This window comes from Mobula birostris, chromosome 7 (genome assembly GCF_030028105.1).
Source record: "Mobula birostris isolate sMobBir1 chromosome 7, sMobBir1.hap1, whole genome shotgun sequence".
Classification (NCBI taxonomy): domain Eukaryota; kingdom Metazoa; phylum Chordata; class Chondrichthyes; order Myliobatiformes; family Myliobatidae; genus Mobula; species Mobula birostris.
In genome coordinates this window covers 7272887-7298022 of record NC_092376.1, presented here as the reverse complement: position 1 = coordinate 7298022, position 25136 = coordinate 7272887, and the positions used below count along the sequence as shown (strand labels likewise).

The following is a 25136-nucleotide window of genomic DNA, read 5'->3' as shown; positions in this document are numbered from 1 at the left end:
AAATCGAAACTCCACGTGATTTTGCACTAAACAAAGAATGGAATTGCGTACCCTTCCACCGAGTAAAAAAATGTAAGCTATCACAGCTACGTATGTGCGTTTCTTGCAAGAAAATAATGGGTGCTTTTAATTTTTTAATATAAGCCAACACTTTGTTCTGTTTAACGGGGCGATTCAGCCCTTTCACATTCAAACTAAATAAGTTAATATTTTGAACCGTTTTAAATACAAATCATCATGTAATTAAAAGATCTGGCCATAAGTTATTAAAACTAGAAAGCAAACCGTAAGGTAAGGTAGTCAAACAGGCAACCATATAATCAACCCAACGCAGCTCCCAGAGAGAAATAGGCCCTAGCGTCTCCCCCAGCCAAAGCCAGAAAGCTGACCAATAGACAATCAGCGAGCTAACAACTAAGTTCCCTCCCCAAAAAATCCTGTTGACAGAATCTCTGATCCTACAAGGTCAAATATGTTCCTCCCAAGACACAACATAAAAAGAAAAATAACTCAGTATTCAAAAATATAAAAAGGACCAGTTTAAACAAATTCAAAGAAAGCTATATTAAAATAAAGCCTCAAAAAGGGATATAATAAAAAAGTATCAAAAGAAACAAAAGACAATATATGATCAGCCAAAACGTAAGCTTATTGAAACCTTATTTCAAATTCATATTAACAGAGTGAAAAATTGATCAAGTAAGAAATATAACAGTTTTAGACTTCATCCTTCAGAAACTCTTTTGCGTCTTCAACTGACTTTATTCTTTTTCGCAATCTGTTCTTCAAAACAATACTCAGACGGGCGGGAAATCAAAGGGATGGTTTAAATCCTTTATTATAAAGTTCTGACATAACTTCTTTATATTTCATACGATCAGCCATAACTTCAGGCAAATAATCTTCCACAAATCTGACCTTGTAACCATGGAAATCAATCATTCCTTGTCGACGGGTATGGCAAATTAAAAGCTCCTTAATACGAAATTCATGAAAACTTAGAATGACCAACACGGATCTCGCTGCCAACGACAATGGCTTCGAAGTTGGCGAGCGATATGTTCGATCGAGCTTCAGCTCAGAAGTGAATAGAACAGGGAATAGCTGTTTCAGAAAGTTTGCAAAGAACTTCGTAGGGTCAGCGCCTTCAATTGATTCTTCAAGACCCAGAATTCGCAAGTTATTTCTCCTGTTTCTATTTTCTAGACAGATTATCCTTTTCATCATTTTTTCATTGGATAAGGATAACTCTTTGCAGAGTTTAAATGTATCTTCAAAATCTTCTTTAAGTGTCACCAGCTTTGCAGTATTTTCCTGAATTCGGTTCTCATGCTCAGTTTGTTGGATTGTATCCAATTTGCCATTAAGTCGGAAAATTATGACTTTTGCCGTTTAAGGAAGTCACTATTTCTCTTTCTTTTGCAGACGCCTTGGTTCTTTTCCCAGCCATAGCAGAGCAGTATCAAAGTATTATAATAAGGTTCCAAAAAAAAACCGGTAGGAGACAATAAAGTAAATAGAGTAGGAGCAATCTAAAATGACGTTACTCCATCAGCTGCCAACAGGGCTCTGCGCCAAAGAGCCTTACCAAAGATTTTGAGCATCAGCTGGAATGAGAGACACCAACATACCGGAGGAGACAACGTGAGCAGAATCAGAATCAAGTTTAATGTCACTGGCATATGTTGTGAAATTTGTTGTTCTGGGGCAAAAGCACATTGCAATACATGATAAAAAAACTATAAATTACAATATGGGTGGTGAGGTGGAGATACGTCTCTACCAGAGAAGGTGTAAGGTGCTTCTTCCCTCTACTAGTCTGCAGGTCACCGTTGGGCAAGGTGTAGGTACTTGCTTAGTCCCCACCCCCACCCCCACCGATCAGGGTCACGTGAAGCCATGGGAGCAGGTGGTGGATGGTCGTACGAGCAGCTGGTGCAGATCACAAATTCTAGTTATGCGACCACTGTCGCCAGGCAGACAACCTCTGAAGAGTATTGATCATGGCTGGGGTCACCCGTCTTGTAAAGTCACTGCCCAGAAGAAGGCAAAGGCAAACCACTTCTGTAGGAAAATTCGCCGAGAAAAGTCATGGACATGTAATGAACAACACACACAAAATGCTGGAGGAACTCAGCAGGCCAGGCAGCATCTATGGCAAACAGCACAGTCGACATTCCATGCTGAAACCCTTCGGCAGGACTGGAGAAAAAAAGCTAAGGAGTAGATTTGAAAGGTGGCAGGAGGGGAGAGAGAAACACCAGGTGATAGGTGAAACTTGGAGGGGGAGGGATGAAGCAAAGAGCTAGGAATTTGATTGGTGAAAGAGACAGGAGCCATGGAAGAAAGGAAAAAAGCAGGGAGGAGCACCAGAGGGAGGCAATGGGTGGGCAAGGAGATAACATGAGAGAGGGACTGGGGATGGGAAATGGTGAAGTGGGGGGAGGCATTACTGAAAGTTTGAGAAATTGCTGTTCATGCCATCAGGTTGGAGGCTACCCAGACAGAAAATAAGGTGTTGTTCCTCCAACCTAAGTGTGGCCTTATCCCAATAGTGGAGGAGGCCATGGATGGACATATTGGAATGGGAATGGCAAGCAGAATTAAAATGGGTGGCCCCTGGGAGATCCCACTTATTCTGGCTGACAGAGTGTAGATTCTCAGAGAAACGGTCTCCCAATCTACGTTGGGTCTCACTGATATACAGGAGGCCACACCGTGAGCACCAAACACAATATATATCACCAACAAAATTGAGAAAGGGAAGGGAAGTGTCAGAAATGGACCAGGTAAATTTGAGGGCAGGGTGGAAGAATGACTGTGATTGCCTATGTCATACGACACAGCATATAATAATGATGAAATTACAGTAAGATATATAAGTGTATGTGTGTTTGTGTTAAATACTGTAAGTGGTGAAAAAAAGAGAGTCTGTCCGTCTGTCTAGGTTCCATATCCGATGCGAATGTTGGTGACCATGGTTTTCCATACAGATCTATCCCGCATTCTTTGGATGACTTCCATTTCCTCAATGTGTAGCCACCTGGCTAGGCTTTTGATGTACGTAAGCTGAGGTCTTCCTCTAGGTTTGCTCCCTTCGATCTTTCCAGAAAATATGAGTTTTTCTAGTTCATCTTTCCACATGATGCGTCCTAGGAATCTGAGTTGTCTTTCTCTTATTGTTGGTATGAGTGATCGAACTGCTTGGGCTCTTCTGAGAACTTCTTCATTTGATGTGTGTGTGGTCCATGATATTTTTAACATTCTCCTGTAGAACCATAATTCAGCTGCTTCTAGTCTCTTTTCCATTACTGGGGAAATGGTCCAGCATTCACTTCCACAAGTCAGGATAGAATAAATGTAGCACTGTAGTATTCTGTTTTTAGTGTACGTGCTCATCTTTCTGTCTTCATTTTTTGGAAAGCTTCTGTATTGCTATTCTGTATTTGATATCTGTGTCGCACCTGCCATCACTTGTTATTAGGCTGCCAAGGTATCTGAATTTGTTGACTTGTTTGATGTTTGTATTTCTGATCTTGATCACACATTGTGGGATGTTTGTCTTTCTGGAGATGACCATGCTCTCTGTCTTCTTGGTGTTGATTGAGAGGCCTCTGCGATTACTTTCTGTTGCCAGTATAGTGAGTAGTTCTTGAAGTTTTGTTTCTGAGTCAGCTATTAGTACGATGCCATCAGCATATCTGATGTTATTTATATTATGGCCTCCAATTGTGAATCCTTTGATGTCTTTGATACTTCTCAAGAGCTTTTGACACTGTCTGACACCAAGATCTTCTGGAAGTGCTTCAAGATCTTGCCATAGATAGATAGGTAGATAGACATACTTTATTGATCCCGAGGGAAATTGGGTTTCGTTACAGTTGCACCAACCAAGAATAGAGTATAAATATAGCAATATAAAACCATAAATAATTAAATAATAATATGTAAATTATGCCAGATGGAAATAAGTCCAGGACCAGCCTATTGGCTCTGACCCTCCAAGGGAGGAGTTGTAAAGTTTGATGGCCACAGGCAGGAATGACTTCCTATGATGCTCAGTGTTGCATTGGAATGAGTCTCTGGCTGAATGTACTCCTGTGCCCAACCAGTCCATTATGTAGTGGATGGGAGGCATTGTCCAAGATGGCATGCAACTTGGACAGCATCCTCTTTTCAGACACCACCGTCAGAGAGTCCAGTTCAATCCCCACAACATCACTGGCCTTACGAATGAGTTTGTTGATTCTGTTGGTATCTGCTACCCTCAGCCTGCTGCCCCAGCACACAACAGCAAACATGATAGCACTGGCCACCACAGACTCGTAGAACATCCTCAGCATCGTCCGGCAGATGTTAAAGGACCTCAGTCTCCTCAGGAAATAGAGACGGCTCTGACCCTTCTTGCAGACAGCCTCAGTGTTCTTTGACCAGTCTAGTTTATTGTCAATTCGTAACCCCAGGTATTTGTAATCCTCCACCATGTCCACTCTGACCCCCTGGATGGAAACAGGGGTCACCAGTGCCTTAGCTCTCCTCAGATCCACCACCAGCTCCTTAGTCTTTTTCACATTAAGCTGCAGATAATTCTGCTCACACCATGTGACAAAGTTTCCCACCGTAGCCCTGTACTCAGCCTCATCTCCCTTGCTGATGCATCCATCTATGGCGGAGTCATCCGAAAACTTCTGAAGATGACATGACTCTGTGCAGTAATTGAAGTCCGAGGTGTAGATGGTGAAGAGAAAGGGAGACAAGACAGTCCCCTGTGGAGCCCCAGTGCTGCTGACCAATCTGTCTGACACACAGTGTTGCAAGCACACATACTGTGGTCTGCCAGTCAGGTAATCAAGAATCCATGACACCAGGAAAGCATCCACCTGCATCGCTGTCAGCTTCTCCCCCAGCAGAGCAGGGCGGATGGTGTTGAACGCACTGGAGAAGTCAAAAAACATGACCCTCATAGTGCTCGCTGGCTTGTCCAGGTGGGCGTAGACACTGTCCAGCAGGTAGACAATGGCATAGATGGGAAAGATATACATTTCTTAAGAAACTTATACAGTGACCAGACAGCATTCATCAGAACAGAGGGAGAGTGAGTGAGTATGTGAATATCATGAGAGGAGTCAGGCAAGGTTGTGTCTTTTCGCCAGTCTTAATCAACCTGTACAGTGAAAATATCTGGAGAAGTATCAAAGACCTCAAAGGATTCACAATTGGAGACCATAATATAAATAACATCAGATATGCTGATGACATCGTACTAATAGCTGACTCAGAAACAAAACTTCAAAAAAGAGAGTAAAATAAAAGAAAAAAATAGTTGTTCATGGCTTCATTGTCCATTCAATGAACAGCAACTCCACTACGATAAAGCAACGCCAACTCCCAGGAATAGGTCATGTCATCTGGACGCCGAACTCACGTCTCCTCAAACAGATCCTTTACTCCCAGTTGAAGGAAGCTCTGCGAGCCCCTGGTGGGAAATGGAAACACTTCACAGATAACATCAAAATCGGCCTGAAGAAATTCAACATTACATCTAAAGAATGATTGAAAGTCAGTGCTCACTCAGAATCCCTGTGCTGTATTTTATATATTTAGAGATATAGCAGGACATAGAGGTATAGCCCCTACAGCCCAACAAGCCACACTGGCCAGCAATCCGCCTAGTTAACCCTAGCCTAATCACAGGACCATTTACAATGACCAGTTACAATTTGGCCAAGTAGCCTGATTCAGCTCCGATTTCTTATGGTCTTAGATGAGATTGAGAGGGATCATACCACGGGTGATTGATAAGTTCATGGCCCAAGGTAGAAGGAGTCAATTGTAGAAAACCTAGCACATTTATTTTTTTCCTACATTTACACACTTAGTCCAGCAGTCGTGGGGCATATGGATCCCTTCTTTGTAGAAGTCAGCATCTTGGACCTCCAGAAGTGGTCCAAAGCAGGGGTGATTGATAAGTTCGTGGCTGAAGGTAGAAAGAGACAAGGAGAAACTTCAAACTTTCTGCATTATCACTCAAGGTGTTGAACTGCATGTGCATGTAACGAGAGCTGTATAACTCATTTCCTTCTACCTTAGGCCACAAACTTATCAATCACCCCCCACCCCCCACCGCCGCCGCCGCTGTGGACCACCTGGAGGTCCAAGATGCTCTCGTTACATCATTCATGGCATCATTCCACAAACCAAGCCAGAAACCTTAGTGTTGTGATAGACCTCAACTTAAATTTTAACAGCCCACTACCATCTTAAAAATATAGTGAGTTAAGGGGGTTATGTCTCAGCAACATCTAGAAAAACTCACCCATGCATTTATTTTAAGTAGGCTTGACTACGGTAATGGCGATTTCACAGGTCTCCATAAAAATCCCTCTGACAGCTGCAGCTCATTTAGAACGTTGCTGCTAGAGTCCTCGCTAAGACCAAGAAAGTAGAACATATCACTCCAGTTCTCAGATCTCTACACTGGCTTCCTATCCATCAGAGGATTGGGTTTAAAATATTACTACTGGCTTACAAAGCACTGAGTGATCTAAGGCCAAAATACATCTCCGATCTCTTGCTGCTTTATGAACCTTCCCGAGCTCTCAAGTTGTCTGGGGCGAGTCTGCTTACCGTCCCCAGGGTCAAAACTAAACATGGTGAAGCAGCTTTTAGTTACTATGCTCCACATGTCTGCAATAACCTTCCAGAGGATCTGAAGTCTGTTCCAACTTTAAGCTCTTTTAAATTGAGGCTTAAAACTTTTCTTTTCACTGTAGCTCTTAATTAGACTCTCCTGCACTGTAACTTCTATTATCATATCTATTTTTATGTGATTTTATTTTCTTATATAACCATATAACAATTACAGCACAGAAACAGGCCATCTTGGCTCTTCTAGTCCGTGCCGAACTCTTACTCTCACCTAGTCCCACCGACCTGCACTCAGCCCATAACCCTCCATTCCTTTCCTGTCCAGATATCTATTCAATTTAACTTTAAACGACAACGTAGAACCTGCCTCAACCACTTCTGCTGGAAGCTCGTTCCACACAGCTACCACTCTCTGAGTAAAGAAGTTCCCCCTCATGTTACCCCTAAACTTTTGCCCTCTAACTCTCAACTCATGTCCTCTTGTTTGAATCTTCCCCACTCTCAATAGAAAAAGCCTATCCATGTCAACTCTATCTATCCCCCTCATAATTTTAAATACCTCTATCAAGTCCCCCCTCAACCTTCTACATTCCAAAGAATAAAGACCCAACTTGTTCAACCTATATTGTCTGAAATTTGATGTTTGATTTTTATATCCTGTTCTACGTAAAGTACTTTGAACTGCCTTGTGTTTGAAAAGTGCTGTGCAAATAAACTTGCTTGCTTTCTAAAACTTGGGTGGACATTGCACTCGACTTGGAGGAATGAGAAGGATCTCCGCTGTGCCGCAGAGAACAAATGGCAGCTCTAAAAGGAGAGACTGAACAACTGAAAGACCCAACCGGTAACCACAGCCACTACTTACTCTTGCCCACCCTGCACCAGAATATGTGGATCCCGATTGGCCTCTACAGCCACCCGAGATCCCACCAAAAGACAACTCCTCAGTCTATAACCCAATCATACTTGGCCCAGGCACTACTACTCAGCAGAGATACAGTCCATTCTATTCAACTTGTTCATCCTAGCCAAGCTATTCCCATTTGCCCGTGTTTGCTGCATATCCTCTAAACTAGGCATTCCCAACCCGGGATCCATGGACCCCATGGTTAATGGTAGGGCTCATTGGGATCAAAAAAAGACTGGGAACCCCTGCTCTAAACTATGTACTTATCCAAATGCCTTTTAAATCTGAACAGATGATCTGGATGACAATGTGATTAACTGGATCAGTAAATTTGCAGATGACACCAGGACTGAGGGTGTAGTGGACACTAAGCTGGCAGAAGGATCTGCATCAGCTAGAAAAATAGCAGATGGAATTTAATCTGAACAAGTGTGATGTTCTGCACTTTGGTAGGACCAACCAGAGTAGGTCTTACACAGTGAGGAGTGTGGTTGAGAAAAGGGATCTGGGAATATGGGTATATAATTCATTGAAAGTGATGTAGATAGGGCCATAAAGAAAACTTTTGGCACATTGGCCTTCATAAGTCACTGTATTGAGTACAGGAAATGGGATATGATGTTGAAGTTGTTCAAGATGTTGGTGAGACCTAATTTGGAGTATAGCGCATCTCTAAGAAGAGGTACAGTTGATGTTTCAGGCTGAAATGTCGACTGTACCTCTTCCTAGAGATGCTGCCTGGCCTGCTGCGTTAACCAGCAACTTTTATGTGTGTTGCTTGAATTTCCAGCATCTGCAGATTTCCTTGTGTGTTGGAGTATTGTGTGCAGTTTTGGTCTTCTGTCTACAGGAAAGATGTAAACAAGGTTGAAAGAGTACAGAGAAAATTTACAAGGATGTTGCTGTGTCTGAAGGATGTGAGTTATAAGGAAAGATTGAATAGATTAGGACTGTATTCTTTAGAACATATAAGATTGAGAGGAGATTTGATAGAGGTATACAAAATTATGAGGGGTATAGATAGGGTAAATGCAAGCAGGCTTTTTCCACTGAGGTTGGGTGGGACTACAACAAAGGGTCATGGGTTAAGGATGAAAGGTGAGAAGTTTTAGGGAAACATGAGGGGAAACTTCTTCGCTCAGAGGGTCATGAGAGTGTGGAATGAGTTGCCAGTACAAGTGGTGTATGTGAGCTTGATTTCAATGTAAAAGAGAAGTTTGGATTGGTACGTGGATAGTAGGGGTATGGACAGAAATGGTCCCAGTGCAGATTGTTGGCAGTAGGTAGCTTAAATGGTTTTGGCATGGACTAGATGGGCCGAAGGGCCTGTTTCTGTGCTGTATTTCCCTATGACTCTATACACTTTTTGGTACCTGCCTCAACTACAAATATAGCGCAACCATGCACATACAGATACAACATGAATTCCTGACTTTTATTCTCAACATCCTAACTGATGAAGGCAAGTACATCATCTGCCTTTTTCACCTCCTGATATGCTCGTGTTGCTGCTTTTAGGGAGCTATAACTTGCACCCTAACGTCCCTCGGTACATTAAGGCTCTGAAGGGGCAGGAAGTCACAGAACGTACATAGAACATAGAATAGTACAGCACCGTGCAGGCCATTCAGCCCATGAGATTGTGCTGACCTTTTACCCTACTCTAAGATCAATCTAACCCTTCCCTCCTACATAACCCTCCATTTTCCTATCCTTCATGTGCCTAAGAGTCTGTTAAAATTCCCAGTGTACCACCACTGCTAGCAGCACTTTCCATACACCCAACCCTCTCTGTGTAAAAAAGCTTTCCTCTGACATCCCCTCATACTTTCATCTAATCACCTTGAAATTATGCCCCTCTCGTATTAGCCATTTTCACCCAGGGAAGAAGTCCATTCAATCTATGCATCTTGTACACCTGTATTAAGACACCTTTACTCCAGAGAGAAAAGCACCCAGCTCACTCAACCTATCCTCATAGGACATGCTCCCTATTCCAGGCAGCGTCCCGGTAAATCTCCTCTGCGCCCTCTCTAAAGCTTATTGAAGATCTATGAGGACCATTGCTGTGACTTGAAGGCCTGAGACGTAGAGAGAGGTTGGGCATACTGGAACATACTGGTATGCTCCAGTCTACATTAATGGAAGCATAGTGGAGAGACTGTCCAGTTTAAGGTTTCTGGGAATACATATCTCAGAAGACCTTACATGGTCCACTAACACCACTACAATAGTTGAGAAAGCACAGCAACGCTTGTTTTTCCTCAGGACGCTGAAGAAAGCTGGTCTACCTGAACAGATGCTGCTGACCTTTCACCGCTGCACCATAGAGAGCATCTTAACGTACTGCATCTCTGTGTGGTGTCTCAGTTGTACAGCAGCTGATAGGAAAGCACTTCAGCAGGTCGTCTCTAGTGCACAGAAGATCATTGGGACACAGCTCCCAGCCCTGGAGGACACCTACAGCTCACACTGCCTGAGGAAAACTACAAGCATCTGTAAGGACAATACACACCCATGCAATCATCTGTTTGAACTTCTTCCCTCTGGCAGACATTATAAGATTTTCTATGCCCGCACTTCCAGACTGAAAAATAGCTTTTTCCCCAGAGCTATAATTGCTCTGAACCAATCGATCAAGCATCATGCATGAATTGTTATATTGCTACTTTAATACTGGTTTTATGGCTGTCCTGCACCTGAGTTGTGCTTCTGTACTGCTGGACATTGCTTGTACTGGCTGGTTACTTGATTTTATTTATTTTTTTTATTTTATTTGTTGTTTTATAGCATTGAGTGCGAGAGTTACAAACTCATTTTCACTGTATTGGTGCATGACAAATTGTACTATGCAATGACAATGAAGATATTTCATCCTTTCACTATTCTTTGGAATGTAGGAGATTAAGGGGTGAAGTTATAGAGATGTATAAACTCACGAGGGGCAGAGATCGGGTGAATGCACTACCTTCTTCCCAGGGAAAAAGAATCAAAAAGAAGTCGGCAGGGGGGCATAGGTTTAAGGTGAAAGGGGAAAGGTTTATGGAACGAGCTTCCAGCAGAAGTGGTTGAGGCAGGTTCAATGTTGTCATTTAAAGTTAAATTGGATAGATATATGGACAGGAAAGGAATGGAGGGTTATGGACTGAGTGCAGGTCAGTGGGACTAGGTGAGAGTAGGAGTTCGGCACGGACTAGAAGGGCCGAGATGGTTATATGGTTATATGTTATATGGTTTAACAGTGACCTGAGGGGTGACTTCTTCACACAGAACTTGAAGAGGGTAGGTACTGTATGTGCAGTGAGCTGCCAGCGAATGTAGCTGAGGCAGGGACAAAAACATTTAAAAGGCATTTGGATACGTACGTGGATATGAAAGGTATTGAGTGATATTCTTATTTCTGTTACTCAGCCACCTTCCAATTTTAAACAACATACAATACAGTGCAAAAGTCTTAGGCACTCTAGCTACATATACTGCATGTGACTAAGACTTTCGCACAGTCCTGTAAATAAATTTACTTCAAAGTAATTGACCAGAAATGGTTGGGTTTGCCTAAGAGATACTGTCATTGCTAAAGTCTTGCTCTTTTATAAAAGTCATATTTGGGTTAAGATTAAGATTAGCTTTATTTGTCACACATACATTGAAGTGTGTTCTTTATGTCGACAACCAACACACTTCGATGATGCGCTCGGGGCAACCTTCAATTGTCGCTATGCTTGCGGCACTGACATAGCATGCCAACAACTCACTAACCCTTACCTTCGGAATGTGTTTGGAACGCGAGAGGAAACTGGACATGTGGAGGAAACCCACGCAGTCACAGTGAGAAGCTACATAGAACTCTGGATGGGGAGCGGAGCAAATTGAACCCTGATCATGATCGCTGGTGCTGTAACATTCTGTATTGTCCGAGAGTGTTCTCCTTCCATAAAACATCAGCCTCCCCTCCACAACTCTCTTTCCTGTGACAATGCTCCATGCCGATGTGCTTAATGGTGGTGAGGCCTTTACCTGAGATGGACTGAGCAGTCAATATACTCTCCATCACATATCTATAGAAGTCTGTCAAAGTTTTCTATGGTATGCCAAATCTTCTTAAACTTCGCACTCGTCTCCTAAGGCCAGCCTCTAAACATTTCTCATTTGTGCGCTATAAATGATCAACCCAATCCACTCCATACACCCTCCCTCCTCTTCATCTCACCTCTTTCACTATCTCCTCTCTCCCTGTTGCTCACTCTCCTTTCTCTCCATTCCTCACTCTCCCCCACTCCCGTTCCTCACTCTCCTCCCTCTCTGTTCCTCACTCTCCTCTCTCCCTGTTCCTCACCCTCCTCTTTCCCTGTTCCCCACCCTCTATCTCTCTCTGTTCCTCACTCTCCTCTCTCCATGTCTCCCACTCTCTCTCTATTCCTCACTCTCCTCTCTCCATGTCTCCCACCCTCTCTCTCTCTGTTCCTCACTCTCCTCTCTCCCTGTCTCCCACCCTCTCTCTCTCTGTTCCTCACTCTCCTCTCTCCGTCTCCCACCCCCTCTCTCTCTGTTCCTCACTCTCCTCTCTCTCTCTGTTCCTCACTCTCCTCTCTCCCCGTTCATCACTCTCCTCTCTCCCCGTTCCTCACTCTCCTCTCTCTCTCTGTTCCTCACCCTCCTCTCTCCCTGTCTCCCACCCTCTCTCTCTCTGTTCCTCACTCTCCTCTCTCCGTCTCCCACCCCCTCTCTCTCTGTTCCTCACTCTCCTCTCTCTCTCTGTTCCTCACTCTCCTCTCTCCCCGTTCATCACTCTCCTCTCTCCCCGTTCATCACTCTCCTCTCTCTGTCCCTCACCCTCTACTCTCTCTCTCTGTTCTCACTCTCCTCACTCTCTGTTCCTCACCCTCTTCTCTCTCTCTCTTCCTCACTCTCCTCTCTCCCCATTCATCACTCTCTCTGTCCCTCACCCCCTTCTCTCTCTCTGTTCCTCACTCTCCTCTCTCCCCGTTCCTCACTCTCCTCTCTCCCGTTCCTCACTCTCCTCTCTCTGTCCCTTACCCTCTTCTCTCTCTCTGTTCCTCACTCTACTCTCTCTCTCTGTTCCTCACTCTACTCTCTCCTTGTTCCTCACTCTCCTCTCTCCCCGTTCATCACTCTCCTCTCTCTGTTCCTCACTCTCCTCTCTCCCCGTTCATCACTCTCCTCTCTCTGTTCCTCACTCTCCTTCTTTCCTTGTGCCTCCATCTCTCGTTCTCCTCCTCTGTCCCTCAGCTCTGTTTGCCGAGTTCCCCCCCTTCCCTCCCCAAGGGTGGCAGCTGTTTTTGTTCGCACGTGTGCCTCAGGCGGTCGTTTCCCCGTGGAGCCGTGCCTGGCGCCACTGCTTTGTCAGCAGGGAAGCTGGCTGTCCTCCTGTGGCTTGTTGTCTCATGCCAGAGAACTGAGTTAAACTGGGCCTAACCAGGAGGAGTCTTCACCAAAGGATTGTGCTTTCAGGTACAGTGTTAACCCGAGGGCACCCACCTTCACTGTAGAGGGAATTACTGGCCATGCCCTCTTCTCGCTACTACCATCAAGCTGGAGGTACTGAACTTGAGTTCCCACACCATCAGCTTCAGGAACAGTTATCACCCTTCAACGACCAGGCTGCTGAACTGGAGCGTATAACCTCACTCCCCTCGGCACTGAACTGGTTCCACAATCTTTTGACTCACTTTCAAGTCAATGTTTTCAGCAGGTCAGGCAGCAGCTATGGAGAAGAAAAAACGATCAACATTTCAGACGGAGACCCTTCACCGGGCTCTTCATCGGGATAATTAGTCCTGATGAAGGGTCTGGGCCTGATATGTTGATTGCCTGCTGAGTTCCTCCAGCACCTTGTGTGTGTTTCCAGCGTCTGCAGAATCTTTTGAATTCAAATTCTCAGTATCATTGACTTTCCATATTTGCACAGTTTGTCTTCTTTTGTCCGTCTTTGTTTATAGATTTTCATAAATTCTATTATATTTCTTTAATTTCCAGTGAATTTCCAGTTATTTCTTCAGCGGTTTGAACGGGGCATGACTGTGCAAGCACGTGGAGGTCGGCCAGTGAGAACAGCGCGAAGAGTTTAAAAGGAAGACAGATTTACGGAGCAGGTGTCAGAGTAACGGGAGACAGAGTAGGAAGGCTTTCGCTCAACGGGGCTTAGGTGATAAGGGGTTGGGGCCAGGTAGGTTATCTGTTTAAAATAAAGACAGAAAGTATGTGTGCGAGGCCAGTTAGCTGTGCTCGGTGTCAGATGTGGGAGGCCCTGGAGACTCCCAGCCTCCTGGACGACCACATCTGCTCCTGATGGATATCACCATACATTCTGTCCTTTTGCAATTGATAGATAGACCCATTTTTGCACTTTCTTCAACAACTATATCAATTAAGTTTTGTAGTTCTTCCTCCGTACTTGCAATTAACACAGTTTTATCTGCATATCTGAAGTTATTGATGCTTTCACCACCAACTTGGATTCCCCAATGCAGTCTCCTGGTGCTTTCTGCCTAGGCTTGTTAAGTTTATCTTGATAGGCTTGGGAATTCCATGTTACTTGTAATATTTAAGTGCATGCCTGATTAGCACTAATCGCAGGGTGCTAGTTTTGAGAATGCTACTTCTTGTGGTGTCACTTGGCTGAACCACTGATGTTCATTTGGAATCTTTACGAACAAACTCTTGTACCGCTGTAACAAAACAACAGACTTCACGACGTCATGCCTGATTCTGAGTGTGGGACGGACAAACAGAACGAGGATGAGCAAACACCTCAGGGATTTTTTCAGCAATCAGCATTTATTGGTAAATAACTGCAAGCAACGTTCACAAATCACATCACAACCGGGAGCTACACACTGACATCAACTGATCATTCCCACCACCACAACATGACTGAAACGCGACCAAGTGCGACATACCCAACCCTGTCACCGGGGGGTCAGTTACCGGGGCTGGAACGGGGTGGGGCGGGGAGGCAGTGAGGAGAGTCTTCCCATCAATTCTTGAAACGTTCGGGGAGCATTCCATGATCGAAGTACAGAGAGCGGTACGTGTGTGTGAGTGAGTGAAAGAGAAAGTGAGACATCAGAGAGAGAGAGAGAGACAGAACAGCAGACAGTGAACAGGGAGGTCAGGCAGAGAGAGAGAGAAGGAGAGAGAGACAGACAGAGGGAGGAGAGAGAATGACAGAGACAAAATGAGAGGTACATAGAGAGATTGGGACAGACCAGCAGATAGGGACAATTAGTGAGGGAGAGAGAGATAGTGACAGAGAGGTAAATAGAGATATGGACAGAGACAGAGGGACAGTGAGCGAGAGAGAGAGGAAGAAAGAGTGACAGAGAGGTTTATAGACAGAGAGACAGAGACAGGCAGTAGACAGAGGGACAGTGAGGGGGGGGGGAGAGAGAGACAGAGAGATACGAAGAGATCATGCATGCTCATGTCCATCAGAGGGACATTAGTGTATATGTGCTTTCGTGTTTACATCCTACATTCACATCAATCTGTGCGTGCTGTGCTCACTCGTGTCTGCGTATGCGAATAAGACATTAGCCCACCTTGGCGTGGCAGCGTGCACATCCCCCGGACATGTCCTCATGTGCGAACGTCTACCACAATTGACGCAGGAGTGGGTCGTGGTAGACGCACCTCCGCCACGCTGGCACTCCACCCCCTTCCTCACTCTGACCAATTTTCAGGCAGTCAATGAGGTCTCTAGCCCAGTCCAAACACTAACCAAGCTTCCTACCTGCTCTCGGTCTCAGCAGGTCCTCACCAGCTCAGGCAGTCTTGGGCCCCAACAAGGGTGATGGTACAATCAGCCCCTGACACACTCCCCACCCTTCCAGCCGACAGCCGACCCCACCACCCCACCCGGCCCTTTCGTCCAGTCTTTTGGTTCAGGACCAAGTTCTGCAGGTTGATAATAATCAAAGTGATTGGCAGAAGAGCAAAAACGGACAGGAGGATATATTTCTTTTGCAAAGATGTAATGCTGAGGTTTTATAAGGCATTGGTCAGGCCGCATTTGGAATATTGTGAGCACTGTTTTGGGCCTCTTATCTAAGAAAGGATGTACAGTATCGGCATTGGAGAGGTCCAGAGGAGGTTCATGAAAATGATCCCAGGGATGAAAGGGTTACCATATGAGGAGCTGGAGGAATCTCACAGAAACCCATTGAAATTGAAAGGCTAAGATAGAGTGGACGTGGAGAGGATGTTTCCTATAGTGGGTGAAGTCAAAGTCCAGGGGGTACAGCCACAGATTAGAGGTTCATCCCTTTACAACAGAGATGAGGAGGAATTTCTTTAGCCAGAGAGTGGTGAATCTGTGCAATTCATTGCCACGGTCAGCTATGGAGGCCAAGTCACTGGATATATTTAAGGCAGAGGTTGATTAGTCAGGGTGTCGAATGTTATGGGGAGAAGGCAGGAGAATGGGGTTGAGAGGGATAGTAAATCAGTCATAATGGAATGGCGGAGCAGACTCAATGGGCCGAATGGCCTAATTCTGCTTTCACCTGGCAAATCGTTGGGTGTGGGAAGCTGGAAAAAAGTGGTATGGCATGGACTTAACCAGAAAACTAATATATTTTTTTAAGAATGAAGAGTTTGTGGGAGTTGTGCGGAAGTGAGTTAGAGATCCTACATGGAGTGGCCATTATATGAGGTACACCTGCTCATTAATGCAAATATCTAATCAGCCAATCACGTGAGGCTCAGTTCTTCAGACAAAGCATCAGAATGGGGAAGAAATGTGATCTAAGAGACTTTGACTGTGGAGTGATTATTGGTGCCAGACAGAGTGGTTTGAGTATCTCAGAAACTGTTGATCTCCTGGGATTCTCACACACACACACCAGTCTCTAGTGATTAAAGAGAATGGCATGAAAAAAAAAGACATCCAGTGAGCGGCAGTTCTGTGGGAGAAAACTCTTTGTTAATGAGAGGGGCCAGAGGAGAATGACCAGACTCAAAACTCAACAGTGGTGTGCAGAAGAGCATCTCTGAATGCACAGCACATCGAATATTGAAGTGGACGGGCTACAGCAACAGAAGACCACAAACATACACCCAATGGCCACTTTATTAGGTACAGGAGATAGATAATTAAGTGTCCACTGAGTGTATAGAAATATGTAGTTTTTGGGCTGAGTTACAGATTCTGTAAGTGATGGAAACAGGAATTCAAGTGGTTTATGTGTGAATTGTGAGAAGGACTAACAGCTAAGATTGCTCCGCGGAAACCTGGCGCTATCCTCCCAGAAAGTCACAGTGCACTACAGGAGAGAAGCAGGCCCTTTGGCCCATCTAGTCTGTGCCAGGCTGTTACTCTGCTTAGTCCCATTGACTGCACCCAGTCCATAGCTTTCCGTATATCTCCCATCCATTTACTTAGCCAGACCTCTCAAATGTTGCAGTCGAATTTGCAACCACCACTTGTGCTCTCCGCTCGTTCCACACTCACGCCACACTCTGAGAGAAGAAGTTCACTCTCGAGTTCCCCTTAAACATCTCACCTTTCACCCTAAACTCATGACCTCTAGTTCTAGTCTCACCCAACCTCGGTGGAAAAAGATTGCTTGCGTTTACCCCATCTATACCCCTCATAATTTTGTACAGAGCTATTAAATCTCCCCTCATTGTCCTACACTTTGGGAATAAAGTCCAAACCTATTTAACCTATTAACCCTATAACTCAGGTCCTGAAGTCCTGGCAACATCCTTGTAAATTTTCTCTGCTCTCTTTCAATCTGTTGATATCTTCCCTGAAGGTAGGTGACCAGAACTGCACTCCATACTCCAAATTAGGCCTCACTGACATGTTATAGGACTCTCCTGTCCACTGTGTATTCGTCGTTATTGACTGTTCTTGTCCTCGGTGTTGATCAGTGCCAATTCCCCCCATGACACTGTTCAGTGTGTGGGCAGTCTGTTAATTCACTAATGCAGGATTCAGACATACTACTGGGCTGGAAGGGATGGGCGGGTTGAGGGAAGGAGGGCAGTTGAGCAGGGGAGAGCTGAGAGACTACCGTCCTAAAGGCTAACTCGCAGGCTGGGTTGGTGGCGAGGAAGGCAGATGCAATGTTAGTATTTATTTTGAGAGGACTAGAATATAAAAGCAAGGATGTAATGCTGAGGCTTTATAAGGCATTGGCCAGACCGAGTATTGTAAGCAGCTTTGGACCCCTATCTAAGAAAAGATATACTGGTGTCGGACAGAATCCAGAGGAGATTTATGAGAATGACCCTGGAAATGAAAGGGTTAATGTATGAGGAGCATTTGATAGCTCTGGTCCTCTGCTTGCTGCAGTTAAGAAGAATGGGGGGGGGATCTCATTGAAACTTATCGACTGTTGAAAAACCTAGATAAAGTGAATGCGCAGAGGAAGTTTCCCTAAGGGGGGGATTCTCGGACTACAGGGTACAGCCTCAGAATAGAGGAGCAATCATTTAGATCAGAGATGAGGAGGAATTTCTTTAGCTAGAGGGTGGGGAGTCTGTGGAATTTATTGCCACAGATGGCAATGGAGGCAAAGTCATTGAGTATATTTAAAGCAGAGGTTGATAGGTTCGTTATTAGTCAGGGCATCAAAGTTTACCGAGAGAAGGCAGGAGAATGGGTCTTAAAAGGATAATAAATCAGCTATGATTGAATGGCTGAACAGTTTTGATGGGCCAAAAGGCCTAATTCTGTTCCCATGTCTTCCAATCTTATCTTATACATAAAGAGAATTATAGTTTTGAATCAGGCTCTCCTGGTCTGTGTTTATCTAGGCTATATTTATTGACAATCTTACGGTCGGCCAGGGTGGAAATGATTGGGTAATTCCCTTGTCAATCAAGTTTGGCATCCACCCTGCTCTAAGTGTACAAGATTGACTTTATGGATATAACTTATATCTAACTATCTTCCATAGATTGCTTCCTTCTGGAGAAATTATCCAGCTGTTATTGGGAGAAGTTGCTGTAGTTTCCCCTATTCTTTAAGTAAACTCTGCTTTCAGAGTGTCATACACCGGGCCAACTCCCAAATCCTTGGCTGATGCATAGTCATCAATAAATACTCTGGCTGAACTATTGATCTGTGTGTGACAGAGGGCTGCCTTCGTCTGGCGGGAAAAGGTCTGATCATTCTCCAGTTGCCCCAGTCACAGACATGTTGGCGACATCACTCTTTCGCCTCGGCTAACTTGTTGTTGATCTCCTGGTTTTTCTCGCCCTCCTCCGGTTTGGTGGCTGGTGCGTTCTCGGCCGCCTTTTTCTTCACTGCCCGACTAGACGTGCCGTGTTTCTCTTTGGCTTTTCGGGGGGTTTTATGGCTGGACGGCTTTTTTGGTTTCGATGTCTGGGCGCTAGGCTTCTCCGGCTTGAAGGAAGAGGCAGAAGTGTGGGGTGGGGAAGGGGGGCGAAAAATAATTGTTAGAATCACAATATTATACAGCATACACTCAGTGGCCATTTTATTAGATACACTTGCTCATTAATGACAATATAAAATCAGCCAATCATGTGGCAGCATCACAATGTATAAAAGCACGCAGACACGGTCAAGAGGTTCAGCAAGCGTTTTAATGGAGAAGAAGTGTTATCTAAATGACTTTGACCCTGGAATGATTGTTGGTGCCAGTCGGTAGGAAAGGTAAAGGGCTGGTGAGGAAGGAGTCTGATAGGAGAGGAGAGTGGACTGTAGGAGAAAGGGAAGGAGGAGAGGTACCAGGGTGAGGTGATAGGCACCACTTGGCTTCACCTATCACCTTCTGGCTGTCCTCCTTCCCGTGCCCCCAACCTTTTTATTCTGGCATCTTCCCCCTTCCTTTCCAGTCCTGATGAAGGCTCTCGACCCAAAATGTCAACTGTTTATTCATTTCCATAGATGCTGCCTGACCTGCTGAGTTCCTCCAGCATTTTTTTTGCGTGTGTTGCTTTGGATTTCCAGCATCTGCAGACCCTCTTAATTTCATGAGATTCTGCAGATGCTGTAAATTTTGAGCAACACACACAAAAATGCTGGAGGAACTCAGCAGGTCAGGCAGAAACAATGGACGGGAATAAACAGTTATTGTTTCCACCAACCCTTCCACCCTGATTTCTTAGAAGTTTCTACAGATGTACCGTGGAGAGCATTCCGACTGGCTGTGGAGGGGCCACTACAGAGGATCAGTAAAAGCTTCTGCAAGTTGTAAACCCAGCCAGTTCTGTCATGGGCACCAGCCTCCCCAGCATCGAGCATATCTTCGAAAGACGGTGACTCAAAAAGCTGGCATCTGTCATTAAGGACCCTCATCAAGTAGGAGATGCCCTCTTCTTATTGCTACCATTAGGAAGGAGGTACAGAAACCAGAAGACTCACACTCACTACTTTCGGAACAACTTCGTCCCCTCTGCCATCAGATTTCTGAACAGTCCATGAGCACATGAACACTAGCTCACTATTCCTCTTTTTTTTGATGCATCATTTGCATCAAATCAAATTATCAAGTGTCGCCACGCTTCAGCGCCAACATAGCATGCCCACACAACTTACTAATCCTAATTCGTACGTCTTTGGAGTGTGGGAGGAAACTGGAGCACCTGGAGGAAACCCACGTGGTCACGGGGAGAACGTACAAACTCCCTACAAGCAGCAGCGGGAATCGAACCCTGGTCTTACAGCTGACATTGTAAAGTGTTGTGCTCACTGCAAAGCTATCGTGTTGCCATTTGCTGCACTGCAATAAACAAAAGATGCTCCCCAAAACTCCCTCCCCCATAAGTTACTGGTGACCAGGCTGAGAGAATGTGGGGCTGCAGCGTTTGCCTTTACCTTGGCTGGCTCTCTGTAGAACTCGCTGTAGAGGCTGCGTATCCTCCTGCGTTCCGGACCCTTTGTGTCCGCTGTCCCTGGCTTGATCATATCTGGCCGTTTACTGAACTGGCCCCTGAAGGTGGTGTTGTAACTGGTCTCATGGGCGACCTTCGCGTCTGGAGGGTGGTACGTTTGCTTGGGTTTAATGGCCTTCGTGGGTTTGACATCCACTGTCCAGGCCCTGAACTCGTTCCTGCAGGGAGGCACAGTTGGTAATTGCTTTGTTACTACCACGTGAACCGAGACACAATGAAAAACTATTGTTTGTGTGATATCCAGATAGATCATTCAATATGTAAGTACATCCGTTAGTCTTGCGAGACCATGGATCTGCACCTGGAAAGTCTTCACTCTCCAGGGCGCAGGCCTGGGCAAGGTTGTATGGAAGACCAGCAGTTGCCCATGCTGCAAGTCTCCCCTCTCCACGACACCGATGTTGTCCAAGGGAAGGGCATTAGGACCCATACAGCTTGGCACCAGTGTCATCGCAGAGCAATGTGTGATTAAGTGCCTTGCTCAAGGACACAACATGTTCCCTCGGCTGGGGCTCAAACTCACGACCTTCAGGTCGCTAGTCCAATGCCTTAACCACTTGGCCACATGCCCACACATCATGCTATTAAAAAAAGGAAATCAAAGTGCAGAATAGAGTGCTACAGTTACAGAGAAATTGCAGAGCAAGCAGATATTAAGTTGCAAGGTCCATGACAAGGTAGATCGCCAGGTCATGAGTTCATCTTTAGCAGAGTCATAAGCAGGCCCCTCAACCCATGTAATCCATGCTGACCTGTTTTTCTCTCCAGTCCCATTTACTCGCACCTGGACCATATCCCACCATGTCCCTCTCATCCATGTTCTTATCTAAACTTCTCTGAATTGTTGCAATTGAACCCTCACCCACCATGTCCACTGGCAGCTCGATCCCTACTCTCACTTCACTCTGTGTGAAGAAGTTCGCCACTCAGTGTTCCCATTAAATATTTCACCTTTCACCCTTAACCTATGACCTCTAGTTCCAGTCTCACCCAACTTGAGGGGAAAAGTCCTGCATCTACACCTCTCATAACTTTCTATACTTCTGTAAGATCTCCCTCCTTCTCCTGTGCTCCAAGGAATAAAGTTCCAGCCTGTTCAACTTTTTCATATACCGTAACTCAGGTCCTTGAGTCCTGGCGGCATCTATATAAAAGTCTGTCGAAGAATCAAATAACAGTGGGGTAGTAGCTGTTCATGAGTATAGTGGGATGAGCTCTGTAACTTTTATTTCTTCAGTCCAATGGGAGGGATGGGAGAAGAGAGACTATCCATAGTGGGAGGGGTCCTTGATTATGTTGGCTGCTTTCCTGAGGCAGCCGGAAGCGTAGACAGAGTTCATGGAGGGGAGGCTGGTTTGCATGATGGACTGTAATTTCGAGCAGTTGCCTGTGAAATAGACAGCTAGCAAGGGGCACACCTATTTATACATGAACGTTTGTTTATTTGCATGATGAGACCTCCGTCGGTCAGGGTCAACCATGGATATTGTGTCCTAGCTGTCTAGATAGATAAGCCAGGGCAGTACAATATGGAGAGCAAGCTGTTGCCTATGTAGCAAGATCCCCCTCTCCACATATCTGATAAACCCAAAGCAACGGCAGAGACCGATACAGTTTGGTACCAGCAGAGTCGCAGGAGTTGCCAGTCAGCATTGAACTCAACGTAGGTCTGCCTCAGGGACTCCAGCTCTGGATTTTTCCTCGGGTTTATTCCCAAAGTCTTCCCCATGAGTGGGTATAGCCGCAAGGCAGCTGATGTTCGAGATGAGAGTTCTCCTTCTCCTAGATGAGCTGCCAACCGCGGCTGACGAGCCCTACTTACACGTACACAGATTTACATTAGGTTCACTAGGATCATCACCATAATCATTGTGTGCTGTGTTGTATGATGTGAGTGATCATGGTCTTTGACCATAATTGTTTCTACAGAAGTGGTTTGCCATTGCCTTCTTCTGGACAGTGTCTTTACTAGATGGGTGACCCCAGCCATTATCAATACTCTTCAGAGATTGTCTGCCTGGCGACGTGGTCACATAACCAGGACTTGTGATCTGCACCGGCTGCTCATACAACCATCCACCATCTGCTCCCATGGTTTCACGCGACCCTGATCGGGGGGCTAAGCAGGTGCTACACCTTGCCCAAGGGTGATCTGCAGACTAGCGGAGGGAAAGAGCACCTTACACTTTCTTTAGTAGAGACATTGCTCCACCCCGCCAACCATTATAAGAATATTTACTTACTTTTCAAATTGAAGCGTGATCATCCTAGACCTGTTCCTATGCTGCACTCCTCTATTTTCTGTGTTCTATACAGCCCCATCAATGTGTGGCTAGGCACAGATAAAATGGCGTCTATAAATTTGCTGATGACACAACTATTGTTGGTAGAATTTCAGATGGTGACAAGGAGACATACAGGAGCAGGATAGACCAGCTGGTTGGGTGGAGTCACAGGAACAACCTTGCACTCAATGTCAGTGAGACCACGGAATTGACTGTGAACATCAGGAAGAGGAAGACGGAGAAGGCACACCAGGCCTCATTGAGGGATCGGCTGTGGAAAGGGTGAGCGGCTTCAAGTTCTTGGTGTCAACATTTCTGAGGATCTATCCCGAGCCCAACATATCAAGGTAGTTACAAAGAAAGCATGACAGAGCTATATCTCATTGGGAGTTTGAGGAGGTTTGGTACGTCACCAAAGACTCTCGCAAATTTCTGCAGATGTACACGGAGAGCATTCAAACTGGTTGCATCACCGTCTGGTATGGAGGGAATTCTGTGATTCTGCACAGAATCAGAAAATGCTGCAGAAAGTTGAAAGCTCGGCCAGCTCCATCATTGGCACAATCCTCCCCAGTGTCCAGGACACCTTCAAAAGGCGATGCCTCAAAAAAGTGGCATCCACCATTAAGAACCCTTGTCACCCAGGGCAGGTCTTCTCATTGCTACCATCAAGAAGGAGATACAGGAGCCTGAAGATGCACACTGAACATCTTAGGAACAATTTCTTCCCCTTCACCATCAGATTTCCAAATGGGCAATGAACCATGTACACTATTTCAATATGTTTCCCTTTTTTGCTCTCATTTGCACGACTTATTTAATTTAATTTTAAAATATACATTGTTTATTGTAATTTATAGTTTTTTATTATTATGTATTACAATGTACTACTGCCATAAGACAACAAATTTCATAACATATGCCAGTGATATTAAACCTGACTTTGATTTTGATGCTAGTATGCACTCCAGCCTGTGGTGCCTACTGGTCCCACAAGGCTCCCAGGGAGCTGTGTGCTCTCTCTTCAGGGACACAGAGGTACAGAAGCATCCTCACAGAGGGGCTAGCAGTCGGCTCAGGCAGAGTCCTCAATGGCCCACTTACTGTATGTTAGGCTGATTGAAAAAAGTTAAGGCCAGTGGGCTCCTGGGAGACTTGGTCAATTGGATTTAAAGCAATAGCTAGGGCTTTTCTCTTTGGAGCCAAGGAGGATCGAAATTAGAACACTACAGTATGCCAATGTGCCAACAGAGTCAACCTAACCCTTCCCTCCCGCATAGTCCTCCATTTTTCTTTCATCCATCTAAGACCTTCTTAAATGCTCCTAATGTATCTTCTACCACTATCTCCAGCAGGCCCTATACTGTGCTTTACTAATGTCCCTCCCAGCACTTATTCCTGCGAGCAGCCAAAGTGTTACACCTACCCACTCATCTCCTCTTGTGAGTAAAGGTTAAGCAAGCTAGGGATTTTCTTTTTGGAGCAATAGAGTGATGGAGGATATCTCTGCAGAGTCCTCCAAATTGCCGTGCAATTGGATAGAATAGTTAAGAAGGCGGACGGTATGTTGGCCTTTATTAGTTAGGGGATTGAGGTAATATTGCAGCTCTATAAAACTCCGGTTAGGCCACACTTGGAAAACTGTGCTCAGTTCTGGTCACTCATTATAGGAAGGATGTGGAAGCTTTGGAGAGGGTGCAGAGGAGATTTACCAGGATGCTGCCTGGATTTGAGAGCATGTCTGATGAGGACAGGTTGAGCAAGCTGGGCCTTTCTCTTAGTGCAAAGGAGAATGAGAGCTGACTTGATAGGGGTATACAGTACCAGATGATAAGAGGCATAGATTAACTGGACAGCCAGAGACTCTTTTCCAAGGTGGAAATGGCTAATATGTGGGGGCGCAGTTTTAAACTGATTGGAGGACAGTATGGGGGGGGTGGTGGCAGATGTCAGAGGTAGGTTTTCCACACAGACATTGGAGGGTGTGTGGAACGCCCTGCCAGAGGTGATGGTAGAGACAGATACATTAAGGACATTTAAGAGACTCTTAAATAGGCACGTGGATGAAAGAAAAATGGAGGGCTATGTAGAAGGAAAGGGCTTGATTGATCTTGGGGTAGGTTAAAAGGTAAGCATAACATCGTGGGCCAAAGGACCTGTACTGTGTGGAAATGTTCTATGTTCTATGCTTTCTGTTTTGTGTTTGACGTTATTTTCAGAGTGATGAACATTTAAGGCAATTTGGCTCATCATACCTGTTACGAAGTCCTGTAGTACAGAAACAGACCCTTCAGCCCACCTGGCTTGTGCAATCAATGTTCCCATCCAACTTAGTCCCATTTCCCCACGTTTGACTCATATCCCTCTAAACCTGGGGTTCCCCTACCATTAGCCATGAACCTCTA

The 25136-nt window shown here is 45.2% G+C and overlaps 1 protein-coding gene across 1 annotated transcript in view; it reads right to left on the bottom strand.

Moving 5' to 3' along the window:
- Positions 1–18734: 18734 nt before the first annotated feature.
- The window catches only part of map6a (microtubule-associated protein 6a), a 48363-nt gene continuing 41961 nt past the window's right edge, over positions 18735–25136 (bottom strand). Inside the window, exons 5-6 of the mRNA XM_072264223.1 lie at positions 20370–20604; positions 18735–18932 (exon numbers count right to left, since the gene is read on the bottom strand). Of these exons, the coding sequence (XP_072120324.1) occupies positions 18735–18932; positions 20370–20604 (433 nt within the window). The remainder of the gene's footprint in view (positions 18933–20369; positions 20605–25136) is intronic.